The 14,013-nt window shown below is 37.8% G+C and overlaps 2 protein-coding genes across 5 annotated transcripts in view; both read right to left on the bottom strand.

The window, feature by feature from the left end:
• LOC128029223 (histone-lysine N-methyltransferase 2A) overlaps positions 1-1,517 on the bottom strand; it is a 31,079-nt gene extending 29,562 nt beyond the window's left edge. For 2 of the 3 annotated variants that reach the window (XM_052616862.1, XM_052616861.1), the window contains exon 1: positions 1,193-1,454. In XM_052616862.1, coding sequence (XP_052472822.1) covers positions 1,193-1,438 — 246 coding nt within the window. In that variant the 5' untranslated portion in view covers positions 1,439-1,454. Of the gene's footprint in view, positions 1-1,192 lie in introns of all 3 variants that reach the window. The other variant, XM_052616860.1, reaches the window with a different exon arrangement.
• A 1,084-nt stretch (positions 1,518-2,601) lies between these two features.
• LOC128029224 (ubiquitin conjugation factor E4 A-like) lies at positions 2,602-13,559 on the bottom strand. 2 transcript variants are annotated; one of them, XM_052616865.1, is made up of 20 exons: positions 13,178-13,559; positions 12,387-12,554; positions 12,127-12,303; positions 10,728-10,840; positions 10,449-10,601; positions 10,147-10,306; positions 9,854-10,056; positions 9,570-9,761; positions 9,141-9,474; positions 8,913-9,039; positions 7,932-8,239; positions 7,214-7,346; positions 6,938-7,128; positions 6,758-6,858; positions 6,486-6,599; positions 6,130-6,304; positions 5,739-5,919; positions 5,498-5,645; positions 5,223-5,380; positions 2,602-4,512 (listed from the first exon to the last, which is right to left on the bottom strand). In XM_052616865.1, the coding sequence occupies exons 2-20, from the start codon at positions 12,511-12,513 to the stop codon at positions 4,377-4,379; spliced, it is 3,231 nt and encodes a 1,076-aa protein (XP_052472825.1). In that variant the 5' UTR covers positions 12,514-12,554; positions 13,178-13,559; the 3' UTR covers positions 2,602-4,376. The 2 variants fall into 2 exon arrangements, with proteins under 2 accessions (XP_052472825.1, XP_052472826.1); XM_052616866.1 differs by lacking the exon at positions 13,178-13,559 and adding an exon at positions 12,703-12,967.
• Between the last annotated feature and the right edge of the window lie 454 nt (positions 13,560-14,013).

The raw sequence follows: 14,013 nt of genomic DNA, 5'->3' as shown, positions 1-14,013 counted from the left end.
AAAAGGCTAACGCGTTAGCCAGCCTCCTCTCGAGGGTGAAGGAGATCAAACTCGAGAGGTTTAAATTACACACTGCAAACTTTTGCAAGAGAATGAACAAGTTCTGAATGTATGCGCCATTCCCCGCAACAACAACAAAAAATACAAGCCAGGCTGCGTTTTTAATAGCAGCACTGTTTATGCTACTAGCATCATCCATTTCTCAACCTAAGCTAGAGGGCAATAAATAACTGGACAAAATATTATCAGAAGTGCACACATGCACGGCCACAATAGTTTTAGGATAAGAGCATTACATCTTCTAAGAGCAATCCGTGCTTTCATACAGTCCAATACTTTAAAATGAAGTTTAATATCCAAACAGACTGCAGCTGGGATAGATGCACTGCGTGCTATCGCTAAATGCTCAGACAACAACAACCAGCTGACACAAGGTACTCAGCCCTGCTCAAATCTGCTCGTTTGTGCTTACTGAAACACCCCAGGCTGTGTATTTCTCTACAAGAGGAAAGTTCCGTCATTCACAACCAAGCTTTTGAACCAAGTTGTCTTTTTGTGAAAGAAACACGGTGAGCGAAGTCAGAAGTACCATATAGAGTCATAAAAAGGTATCATTTAATCATTTCTCTCTGTATGGGATTTAAAATGACCAGAGCAACTCAGAGGTGCTTAATATCTTTAAACGTCATCCTTTATCTCTTAGCGCGTAATTTTCGGCACAAACTGTGCGTTAAGCATGGTATTTACGCATCTCGGCTTAGAAAGTTACTTTCAGATAGTTTAAAAGTAAAAAAGCTGTGTCACATGAAACACAACAATCTCCAAATCAAATTGAAAGAAGTTCAACCCAAAGAAGCCATCAGTTATCTAGCTTCACATCTCCATCCTGTCAAAAATGGCACTTAACTCCTCAGGATCCCAAAATATGACGCTAGAACGCCTCAACATAGACACAAGGCTACAGGGTACGTGTTTTGATGTGGGCTAGCTAGCAGTTTAGCCTGTCAGTAGTCCCATAGTGTGAAAAACAGCACATGGATGAAGACATGTGTCTGCTGCGCAGCAAAATAACTAGCACGCTCACTCTCTCTCCTCACTGAGCAACTTACAGCTGCTACACAGCCGCGGAGTTATTTCTGATTCCTGCATTGATCATGAATGAGGCTAACGCTTTAGCTAGGGTCCCGCTTACCTCCCCGCTGCTGGAGCCGCTCGTCTCCCCCAAAACATCCCGAAATTTCTGCAGGTTGCTGCCAATGGCAGCAGACACTTGCAACGCAGCGTCGAAACCGGGCCCGAGCCCATTCGTGTTCGGATTAGTCCCCGCGCTGTTTCGAAGGGAAGCATTGACTCGAATTCGGCCCGCTTTCCTCCCGGTGCCCGAGCTGCTGCTCCCTCCGGGCCGAGCAGGGAACCGCCACCGACAGCTGTGCGCCATTTTACACTCTGCCTGCCTGCCCTAGGATCAGGAGCTCAGTGTGGGCGTAGCCCCGAACGAGCGATCTCAACGCACGGCCGCGCTCGTCTAGCGCTCAGAATGGATTATCCATGTTTCGGGGCGGAGGTACCGAGGACCCCGACAAGCTCAGAGATGTTTTTACGCAGGTTCGTCGTCGGTACTCAAGGGAGGGGGGAAAACTGTACATCAGACACAAGAAGACTGCTAAGCAAAATTTAACTAGGAAGTCAGTGCACCTTTTTTGTATAGGCCTTTATATGTGAGTCTTTAAGAACTTAATTATATTAAATAGTTAAGTTTTTAGCATTTGATAATTTTATTCGTTTATTTCTATTTAATGGCTTTTTTCTCTCATGTATTTTTAGTTTGCAATAAATTGCGTTTGTAATTTCTGCACCCCTACCGTCAACAGATGGAATTGACAAAAAAAAGTTACTGTTTCCAAACAGGTTTCTTTGAACACGCCCCCATCTGCTAATGGTTAGGGAAACATGAAGTCCCGGAAAATGTCAAATTAATAAGTAACATGTCTGCCAGTTTTGTTTTGACCATCTGAAGAAAAAATTACAATTAGTGCTACCAATTGTGATTTGATTATAACTAACAATCGCAAAGTTAGTTCAAATCACATCAAACCATGCAAATTATTATAGTTCTACTTTGTTCTTCTCAAATTGTTAACGTTAACATTCACATTGTCATTGTCATAGAATTTTATCAAAACAAACTTGTTCTTTTAAACTCAAATAACTTCAATGTTCCTTGGAACTCGTTCTCTTTGAAATACAAATATTTTGTTTGTAATCCTGTTTATATACAGTCTATAGGGTAATCCCACATATCTTTAATCAGATGCACATTTAAAATTGGAACATAATCTAATTTCAGTCATTTACGTTTTTTATTTCCATCATGTACCGTTTAATAAATTAAATTTTCCCAGCTACTAAGAAGGGGCTATGATCCGCCGCCTTCAGTATCCTTTATTTATACAGACATGACATAATGCCACGAAGATGAATGGCGACAAACTTGTATTTCCCACGTAAACTGCCCAAACCACTCAAACTAGAAAACATTATTACAAGCTTACCATTGTGAATCAGTTCAGGAGATAATTTTGAACACTGATTGGTTATGTATTTTGATTTTGAATAATTGTTTTATTGAATTTGGATCATTTTATTTTTAACAGCAATAAAAAAAAAAAAAAAGAATGTGTAGCTTTAACTATAAGAAACCAAAAAATGACATTTCTAATTTCCCAGCACTTGCATCTCTCAACACACACATGTATTGAGTTCTAAACAAACACAAATGTACATTAAATCCATGGAAGCCTTAGACATATTTACAAAAAACTAATGCTCTAAAAAGATTAAAACCCATTTATCACTGCTTTTCATTTAGTAAATTTTAATTACAATACATAATTTTAATATTGTGCAATAAATCACATTTAATATACAATAAAAAAAAAACTTCCCAAGAAAAATCAAATTTAAAATCAGGAAAGCATGCTGTTATTTGCGGCAGTTGGATTTGAGTTAGTTAGCAGAATCATTTATCTAAGACCATTGTAGAAAGTCTGGTTGTTCTATATTCAAGAGGGACATGTCCATAATGTTATTGATTCAATATATATATAATATAATATATATAAGGGGGAAAAATAAGTTAGATTGTGTTAAGAGACAAATGAGTGAACAAATGCAGAATTTAACAGACAGAAATATCACAACAGAGCCTAAAGCATTCAGTTTGATCTGAGAATGAATGGGGTCAGGTTTACTGATTAGGTGAGTTCTTGAAAATATGAAGGAACAACGAATTTCAGATTTAAAACCAACTATCAGTGAAAATGCAGACATACCCTACAGTACTTGACAGGTCAATCTAATGCAACTCTCTCACAACCAAAACATGTGTGGACATTGTCTTATCAATGTCATCTTTTAAGACAAATGTCAGGAGCAAGGTCCATCCACCCAAAGCATGCAGTTTTGCAGTTGTTAACTAAAGAGACATGATGTCACTCTGCATGAGAGAAGGTCATACGTCTGACTCAGCCATCAAGTCATTACCCTGGACATATTGCACTGTTAAAAGACACAATGGATTCTTGTAAAGTGTATGGGGTATTTCCAAACATTTCAACAAGAGCTCAATATTCTTAATGAGTCTCATAAAAGTGCATATTATAGCAAATGCTTCTTGAGTTTCAAACATAAATGGTTTGTAATGAACAAAGAATAAAGCAGACTTGAAAAGCTTTTTGACAAATGGTAACGCTACCAACCATTCCACAAAGAATTCAACATCTTACTGCTGTGTTATGGAGCAAAAATGCCTTTAAAACCAATAGGTACAACTATAAAAAGTGAAACTATAAAAAATATAATGCTGATGATGTTAGCAGTATATTTTATGATAGTTTAATCTCTTTTGCAGCAGACATTGTTTTGCTTTGATATTGTAATCAATACTGCCACAACACCCTCCTTAATATCAAATGAGGCCACAACTCTTCTTGCTTAATATCAAATGAGGTACACTGCTTATATTTTAACTTAAAGTTAACAAATATCAAATATTGCATGCATACGATTCAGAGGTAGGGCAAATGCATCGAACAGGTAAGCAAACCTCATGTACGCTGTCATATGTCTATAAGCCCAAGTTTCATTTCCCACAGTGAACATCTTTGCAAGGCAAAATGAGTTCCTCATACGCCTGAGGAGATTGAAAGAACAGATAGCCGAATATGCTAGTGATATGGCATTTGGCCTTTGAGGAGCACACTAACACCATAAATGCAGACGTGCTCCTCCGAATGTGGTTAAATGTTCTTGTTTCAAAGCAGTTTGCGAGAGACCAGAAACATCTGAATGGATTCGTCATACAAAGCATTGTATGTTTAACCACTGGGTCCCATTTGCTGGTCGCTTTGCTTATGATCAGCAAGCCACTTCATAATCTGTTGCCTGAGTTCTTCATTGGGCCTGATCTGGTCCATGGTGAGTGGACTGCGGTTGAAAGGGTCTGTCTGGTCACTGGAACAAAAAAAAAAAGACAAGACCAACACTGTTACTTAATCGCATAGCAGTAGCAGTGTTGTTATTGTTAACTAAACGTGTTAAAATAGTTTTTTTGTAAAGCTGAAATAAAATGAAGTAAAATACAAACACTAGATAAAACTTTAACAAAATTTAACTTTTTTTGTGTGTGTGAAAAAGTTAAGTTAAAGTACTAAAATGAGAAAAACTGATAATAAAAATTAAAGCTATATAGTATTACAAAACAAAAACATAAAAATTACAAATATGCAAAACAAAATTACTAAAATAAAAATATAAAAAGAGAATTCAAAATGTTAATATATATTATAATAGCATATACATAATAATAATAATAAGTATCAATTATACTGTATACATGGCAGTCTTGTTTTAGTGTCATATTTTCCGTTAGAATTTTAGGTACATTTTTTGTAAGCTTGTTGTGTTTTTGTTGTTGTTTTTTTTATATGTATTAGTACTGCCATATGACAATATAAATATATATCTTGTGAAGCAATATAAATATACACAGTACACAAACATATAAATGAAAACCTTTATTTTGGATGCAATTAACTGCGAATAATCATTTGACAGCACTAATATGTATATACAGTATATAAGTTAACCTAATAAAAATGACAAAACTAGCTGAAATGGTATATATATTTATATATATGTATAAACCGTAATACATGGCTCACCTTAGTAAATGTCGTGCTATGGTTGAACGGTCCACTGTGACGTTTGAAGAAGGCAGCAGCACTGGATCAAGCATCAAGGTAGACATGATGGGATCCAAAAACTCATCAGGAGCATCAGAGTAGGTCTCCTCCTCCTGCTGATGCCTGTCTGCAAGAGACTGAAAAAGACACACACAAAAAAAAAATCAACAAGGTTACCATAAAAACTTACATAAACATTGACTTTCCTGAGAAAGGTGTGTACCGAAGATAAAAATGCATAGCGATTAATTAACCTTAATTTTATCTGCTAACAGACTGAAAGATACAATCATGTCGCCAGGCTTGTTGATTTTCTTGAGTACACGGACAGTTTGGCAGAACAGAGTGGGTGAATATGACCTTCCATCTTTTGGGACAGTAGCGCAGAAATTTTCTTCATCTCTGTGGCCAAAACAGCATTAATAACAGTTAATGTTATTCATAAATAGAGAAAGAAATTCTGAATAAATCTGATTATATAAACAAAAAGCCTACCCTAGGTTTAGGTAAATAGTACAGATGTCTGACACTAGCTGCTGGGGTTTGAAGTCGAATTCACTGAAGTCTTTTACTTTCAGGGCGCCCATCTTGGGGCCTACCAAGTGTTGTAAAAAGTAGTTGAGCATGGAGATGATCCTCTCAGCCAGAAAGGGGTGAACAAAAAGACCTTTTATCTCTGGAGGGAAAAATGAAAGCACACAAAAATGTTAGTTTTAGTGACATTTTGTATTCCCTAGTACACTTAAAATCAATTGTTTCGCTCTATAATTATTCAAAACCCTTCTGTTCAGGTCTAATTGGTCAGGTAGTTTATGACCAAAAAAAATACAAAAAATCTGTGATGTGTTAATATTTCAGTGCATTTTGTTTCTTCCACATCTCTTACCAGATGTGAGGAAAGCCAATGTGCCGATGGTGTCATTTGACATGATGTTGTGGAAGCGACCCAGCTGTCCAAACATCTGCAGACTAGATTCTTTCTCTCTGCGGGCATCAGGGGCCAGACTGTCCCACTCCCCCCGATCCCTCTCCAGCTGGAGGATTTTGATCTTACTTAAGTACTGGAAGGAACAGATGCACATATAAGTGTCACATCTTTAATTAGCCATCCTGATATCAAATATATAAAGGTTAATATGTTAAGGTAATCAACAGCCAAGTAACAGTCAAGCAATCGAACAAACAAAATTTGTTACCACTATGTGCATACAACGAAAGCAATCTGCGTTTGCAGACAAGTACCTGTATAGCCTCGTCAAGTAAGAAGACGGCATCATTCATGAGAAGATTGAGAAACTTCAGGAAGAGCGGTGGATTCATGGCTTCAAGATTTTCAGATGCATAATCAGCAAGACGCTTTAAGGAAAATGTTTTTTTTTTAAAATATATATATATATATTATATATATATATATATATATATATATTGGTTTTGTGAAATTACAAAAAAAAAAAAAAAACTCCACAGCTACCTAAATATTATTTATAGTATTATAATATCTGTCTGGTTCTCACCTTAATGCTCTCCCTATAACTCTCTTCTCCCCACATGTACTTCAGAATGGCATACATGGGCCTTCTGTAATTAAACTTTTGCTCAAACTGATGAGGATCACCTGAGAAATAGGCCATGGACAAAATCTTATAGAGGCCATTACAATCAAATTAACAATAGAAGAAAATGCAGAAACTGACCAGTGAATTCTATATCTACAAACACTGTGATGAGGGCTTCAGCAAGTTGGGGTGCATGGCGATATGTGCTGAACACCCTTTGGCGTTGGAACATGATAGGCTGGGCAGCGCTAGGTGACAGAGTCTCCATATGGGGCATCACAGCTTCAAGAACCTCTGCCAGCTTTGCCCGCAGATGAGGATTCTTCATTCTGTGAGTAAATAACCTAGAGTAAACAACAAGCCACATGGAATGCGAAATAAGCGTGAGAAACGCAGCATTACTCCGGTTCACACCTATCAACGTTGCCCATGAATACAGTGATGAAGGTCAGGACATGTTCCAAGCTTTCCGCGGAGGACTCCAACACCTCGTCAGAAAAGCGGCGGAGAAATATGAAGAAATCGCCCATGTTTTCAGCAAAGAACTCTGTTGAAAAGGCAAGAGATTTGTTTTTTTTTAGATTGCAGCCCACTGAGGTACATAAATCAGGTAACTGCAGGGCTGCACGATTTATCCAATTTCTAATCGTGATTACAATTACGGATGCCACAATTAGATAATCTTTCAAAGGTGCAATTACAAAGAAAAGTGTAATCTTTCGTGCAATCCTAGGTGACTGTGACGACTTATTTCACAAGATTATATCTCACTTTTTTTTCTCGCAGTTCTGCCTTTTATCCTCTGAATTTTGAGTTGACATATCACTATTCTGACTAGTCTCTCCGAGTTATGTTTACATCTCGTACATTTTTAGTTTTTACCACCAATTTCTTTCTTTTTTTAAATGCAATTGCCACAATTCTGACTTTTTTTCCTTACAATTCCAAGTTCTAAACTCTCAACAGTGAGTTAACATCTCACAATTTAATATTGCAAGAAAAGAAGTCAAAATTGTGCGATACAAACTCAGAAAATGTCAGAATTCTGAGATGTTGCAGTTACCTTATATATATATATATATATATATTTTTTTTCCTTTACTGAAAAGAAACACAAAAACTTGGGGGATACCTGGCACAAAGCTAAGCAGGCTGTTCTCTAGTGCAGGTAAGGGATAGGTGAGAGGGATGTATTCAGGACCCTGGTTGCCCAAGCTGAGCTGAACCAACAGGGCTGCGCAGGAGGCTTGGAGGTTGAGGCAGTTTTGTAGCATGGCGGGTTGTGTGGTAGCAGCCTTGGTTGAGAGATAGACTGTCATGAGGCGTTCAAACTGTTCCCGTAGCTCTGCTGCTGCTGGGCCTCCAGTGAGCTGTGCGTCCCGCCACGTCCCCTGCAGCCGGTGTAGAGACTGATTCATCTTCACCATCTGATCATGAAGTCTGACAAACAAATATCATTAAAACATATGTTTATTTGCTGTGAATCAATGTTTCCCAGAAATCCCACATAATGCTGTGTTGAGTTCACCACTACACCCCCATAACTGGTCCTAAATACATACATACAAAAAACAATTTTTTGTACATATTTTCATGTTTTAAATATTTATTTTAACTCATGCGCTCATTAAGTAACAATTCTGACAAAGCCTTTACAGTGTTGAGACAGCAAATGTTTTGTCAAGACTGATAAAAACCGATAACTTCTGAGTTTTTTTTCCTTTTAAGAAATTAATACTTTTATTCAGCAAGAATACATTAAATTGATGATTAAACTGAGATGGTATAGACATTTACATTGTTACAAAAGATTTCTATTTCAAATAAATGCTCTTTTTTTTTTAGATAATCAAAAAATTCTGAAACAATCTGAATTTGAATCAACCAAATGATTTCTGAATAATCATGTGATACTGAAGACTTGAGAAATGGCTGCCGCAAATTCAGCTTTGCCATTACAGGATTCAATTATATTTTAAAATATATTAAAAAAGAGAATAGTTATATTAAATTTTAATATCACAAGATTCCTGTTTTCATTGCATTTTTAGTACATATACATACACACACACACACACATAAGTGTCATGGCTTTTTTATGATGGAGTTTTACCTATGGAAGCCCAAGTGCATGGTAAGCTGTGTAAAGATGAGATTTTCTGTCAGAAGGCTGTATGATTGGGGAAATTCAACAGTTTGTTGAGGGGGCACAGGTATCAGACATGTCTCCTTGTCCAGACCTGTAGAGGAAAGTATAATTTAGATATAGATCGTTATATTTGAAAAGAAATTAAATATAAGTGCTGGTGATGTTTGTTAAGGTAAAGCACAGGCCATTCACCTCTTGCATGCACGTTTCTGTTACGCCGTTCTTCCTCACTCAGCTCCTTAAGCAAGCAGTATGTGGGGTTAAAGGTCAGGAGTTTGGGTGAGTAGGGCCGAGAAAATGGTTGGCAGAGCTTGAGCAGTGCAGCTCCCAGATTTAAGAAGAATGCATCTGAAGCATACATTTGTAAGAATATCTCGGGCATCTGATTTGCCCATATTTTGGCCCGCCCCATGTTGGCCTGCAGGCAGCCACCCAGCCACGAGAGCAGCAGGTGGCGCGTCTCACTGGACTGCTGAAGCAAGTTTTTCAGGATCTGGTACAGCTTGTCATGAAACTGCCCCATAAACTAGCACATAAGAAGACAAGAAATGAAAGGGGTTAGGTGGCTGACTTCAGCTCATCAAGCCTTAAAACCAAGCTTTTTTTAAATGTTGTGCTCACCTGGTATATATTTGACTCCTGAACCTTAATTTCCTGTGGGCTGGAGCGAGAAGGATTGAGGAAAAAGCCGTGGTTCTCAACCACACCAGGAGTTCTCAACAGACATGAAATATTCAGGATCGTTCCTAGAAGCGTTTTCTGATAATGAATCCCACTGTTAGGATCTTTGGGCTGAATATGCTCCATTAAAACCTAGGATCAGAATATTATAATGCAAAAAATAATTCAGATCTATGTGAAAGAAACTGCTATGACATTAGCATTTCTAGGAACTGGATCCAAACCTTAGAAATATCCTTTTGCCGACTGAAGTACAGGAGAATTTCCAGGTAGGAATACAGCAGCAGATGACAAATGTCTAAGTCTTTGACCCGGCCTTGGAAAATATCAAACACTGGCACCATAACCTCCCCGAAGGTCCGCACCTCTTGGTCAGCCAACAGGCTAGCGATGACATCCTCCAAAAACTCCACAACTTCCTCAAACTCTGCGGAGATCACAACACAAACAAAGTCAAACGCCTGGAATCAGTCCAGGACCTTCGAACATATCACATGTCCTCGAATGTGACGCTTACGGGCTCCTCTCACAGCCTCCAGCAACAGGTCCAGGAGTTGCTCGTAAACATTCTGGCTGATGTAGATCTCTGGGGTCAGCAGAACAGTGCGGGCATTGGACAGAGTCAGGTTTTTGCACTGCACGGCATACGATAACAACTTCTCCGGGACTTTATTGATCTGTGTTGATTTGAAGCACATTGACACATTGCATTAGGCACAAACAATGCAATCAGGTGAAGGAACAATGCAATGAGCAGCCACATTTCATTCTTTTGGCACAACCAATCAGACCGACAAATATAGAGTCTATAGAAAATACCTCCTCTTTAGCTCTCCGGTAGCAGGCGTAAAGGTACGGTATGACACATTTCTCCCCAGCATCACGATCTGCTGAGAGATTCACTCCACTGCAGGAGGTCATGTAAATGAGATGGTTTCCCGGCTCCTGCAAAAGCAGCCTGCTGAACAAAGCCTGGTGGAGCAAATAAGGAATGTTATTCTTAGTCAAAGTACATAACATACGTGTTCATATACATGTGTTCATGACTGATCTGATAGCAGGCAAATCTGGAAAAGAACGACACATTAAGACATGTACCTGCTCTATAGTGTCCATGTTAAGCCAGTCCTGGCCATCAAGATCAGCAGCCATTTCCTCAAGGTATACACAGCATGGTGGGATGCCATTATCTCCTCTTAGACTGGGGTCACCTGGAAAGATATCAACCAACATGGATAAATACAAGCACAATATTTTAATACAACAGTAAATGCATTCTAAGTGCATATATTATGAAAGAAACATATTCACTATTGTTCAAACATTTGGGGTCAGTAAGATATTTCTATATTAAAAAAAACTAAAGTGTCTCATACTCATTAAGGCTGCATTTATTTGCTTAAAAACAGTAATATTGTGAAATAATATTACAATTTCAAGCAACTGTTTCCATTTTAATATATTTTAAAATGTAATTTATTCTGGAAAGGGCAACACTGAATTTTCAACATTCATAAAAAATTTAATTAAAATTCTGACATTATTTACTCCACCTTACGTATACAATAGAAGTCAATATTAATCAAAACAGTTACTCTTTTGTATTCCACAGAAGAAAGAAAGTCATACAGATTTGGAGTAAATTATTATGGATTTTTCATCTTTTCTTTTATTCTTTTTATTGAAACCATGAACATTTTTTTTCAAGATTCTTTGATCAGTCAAAGCTTAAAAAGCATTTATTTGAAATGGAAATATTTTGTATGATTATAAACGTCTTAACTGTCACTCTATATCACTTCAATGCGTTCTTGTCGAATAATAGCATTTTCTGTCCCATAACTTTTTAAAAGAAGTGTAGAATTCAAGGCTATATGGGTCTCAGACATTTTCAAACTGCTGCAAACCGTGATGAAGATTTGAATGTCAAACAGACCAGTGGGGTGGACAGTAGATCGATGTGGGGGATAAAGATAAAGACAAATAAGAGCAATACAAATGATGTAATGGGCCAAACTGCGGTAGATGAGGTCATCTGCAGCACTGCCTGGAAACTGCATGTCATCGTGATAAGATCACCGAGACATTCGTCATGTGCTATAAAACATCTTATATTCCTTTCTCACCAAACTATCGAGAAGTACATTTCAGCATACACATTAAACAGATCGATTATAGAAAGTATCTCAAAATAGCCATGGTTCTCGGTTGGTTGGTTATCATACCCAAAAAAAGTGTCACAAGTCTCTTCTGCTGGGGTCACTGACAGCAGGGGAAACACTGCTAAATGCAACTAATAGCACAACTTAAAGGGCAAGTTTACTGACTTTCAACCAGCTTTGTGTTGTTACAATGTTGGCAGCATAAGTAAATCAATATGGTAACATAAACTCATGGATAATCTGATTGAGCCCAGTGCAATACGGGTGTTAAAGTTTTCCTGCCTTTTTTCACTAAAACCCTTTTTTCTCATAACTAGTAGATGTTGAACTCTCACTGTTGTCCAGAGTCATGAGGAAGATCCTCTGGATCATGTGGTTGATGTTGAGCTGCTCGCAGAGCTCCTGTCGCGAGCGGAAAGACCGGCTGATCGCTGCCACTGAGTCATCATTGTCTTCGATGCTGTCAGACACCGAGTTGTCTGACTCAGACTGGCTCTCTCCTGAATCTACAGCTGCAGGGGAAAACAATCACAATGTGCCATTAAATTAAGGTTATCCTGCAAGTAGAGTGCTCCTTGAATTAAGAAGGCCTTACAGTGTTGCTCAGCTTGACACGGTTGATTTTGGCCAGATGCAAACTGTTTTGCGTCAGCGAGGGAACTGAAGAGCGCTGCGAAAGGGTTCTGTGAGATGTTCTGATTGTTGTTGCCCTGGTCTGTCATTTCCCTGGAGCACGTTCTCCATCAACAGGTGATTTCCCAGCCTGTCCGGGGAAAATGTGTGAATTAGTTCTAGTATCTAATCCAAGTCCCAAGTCCCATTTAGGTAAATCCTACAGTCATGCTCATCACAAAGTGGTTTACCTACACCATATGAAAAAACACTGTACATTTAAGTGAAAGATGACTCACTATAACGATTGACCCTTCTGATGAGTCAATCAACACGAATTGATTATTCCATCTGTGAGTCATATTCAAGCAAAACAGGAAAGCAGCTAACAGATCAAAAGTGACCTCACAATGACCAACATGATTGCAAAATCGTCAGGTATGCTAACTTGCTAACGTTACACATACGTGTCACATTAATCGCAGCTGTGTACTACGACAGAGGGACACGAAGACGTCTGAAAAGTTGTAAACCATTGTAATGAGTGACCTAGATAAACATGAGCTTTATAACGTTAATTGAAAAAAGACACTGACAGATCTCCTTCCTAGCTGTCAGGTGTCTTAAGCTAGCTGAGTAACTAGCAACATGCTTAGCAACTGACAGCAGGCTGGTAATGTTCCTAAAACACAGTAACTCAAGGCAACGTAAATTAAATAATCCATGAAATAGCAGAAGTACGCTGTAATATATCAACGTAGATGCATGCCATACCAGGTTTCGCGTTGAAATATGGAAAATCCGACGTGGTTCAGATCAACTGATCCAGAATGTACGCCGCACGTGACGTCATCGACAGTGGACGAGACGTTGTAATTTTAATGTTTCTTTTTTTCTTCTTTTCTTTTCTCTGCAATTCAAAGTTTATCATAGACCGTAGCGTAGGAATTCCTCTGACAGTTTTTCCACAAAGATGAGACTTTGGAAATGCGCAAGAAGCTGATTGGCTAATCAAATATTACACTTCGCGCTATTATAAGGCCTGGTGTTGTTGTTTTTTATTTGATAAATGCATATTTCTAAACCTTATTTCCAATTAAATACTCTATCTGACGTATTTTTCAGACAGTCCTGCAGACCCTTTCTCTCCCATGATCCTGTGAAAATAATGAGAGCACGGGGTCAATATTTATATAATGAGACAATATAATTAAAATATAATTTATTCCTGTGATGCAAAGCTGAATTTTCAGCATCATTACTCCAGTATTAAGTGTCACATGATCCTTCAGAAATCATTCTAACATTATGATCTGGTGCTTAAGAAACATTTTGAATTATTATCAGTGTTGAAATCAGAATACTGAACAATGTTGAAATATTCTGGTTAATATTTTTGTTGAAACATTATACATTTGTTTATTCATCATTTTTTGACATTTGAAAATTATAAATGGTCACTTTTTAATTATATATGGTCACTTTTGATCCATTTCATGCATCCTTACCGAATAAGAGTAATTTTTTTCTTTAGAAAAAAAATTATAATCTTACTGACCCCAAACCTTTGAATAGTCATGTATGAACACATCTAGAAATTATAAAAAATT

This window comes from Carassius gibelio, chromosome A15 (assembly GCF_023724105.1).
Source record: "Carassius gibelio isolate Cgi1373 ecotype wild population from Czech Republic chromosome A15, carGib1.2-hapl.c, whole genome shotgun sequence".
Lineage (NCBI taxonomy): Eukaryota > Metazoa > Chordata > Actinopteri > Cypriniformes > Cyprinidae > Carassius > Carassius gibelio.
The sequence above is the reverse complement of the archived record's forward strand: the minus strand, read 5'-3'. Positions and strand labels throughout refer to the sequence as shown.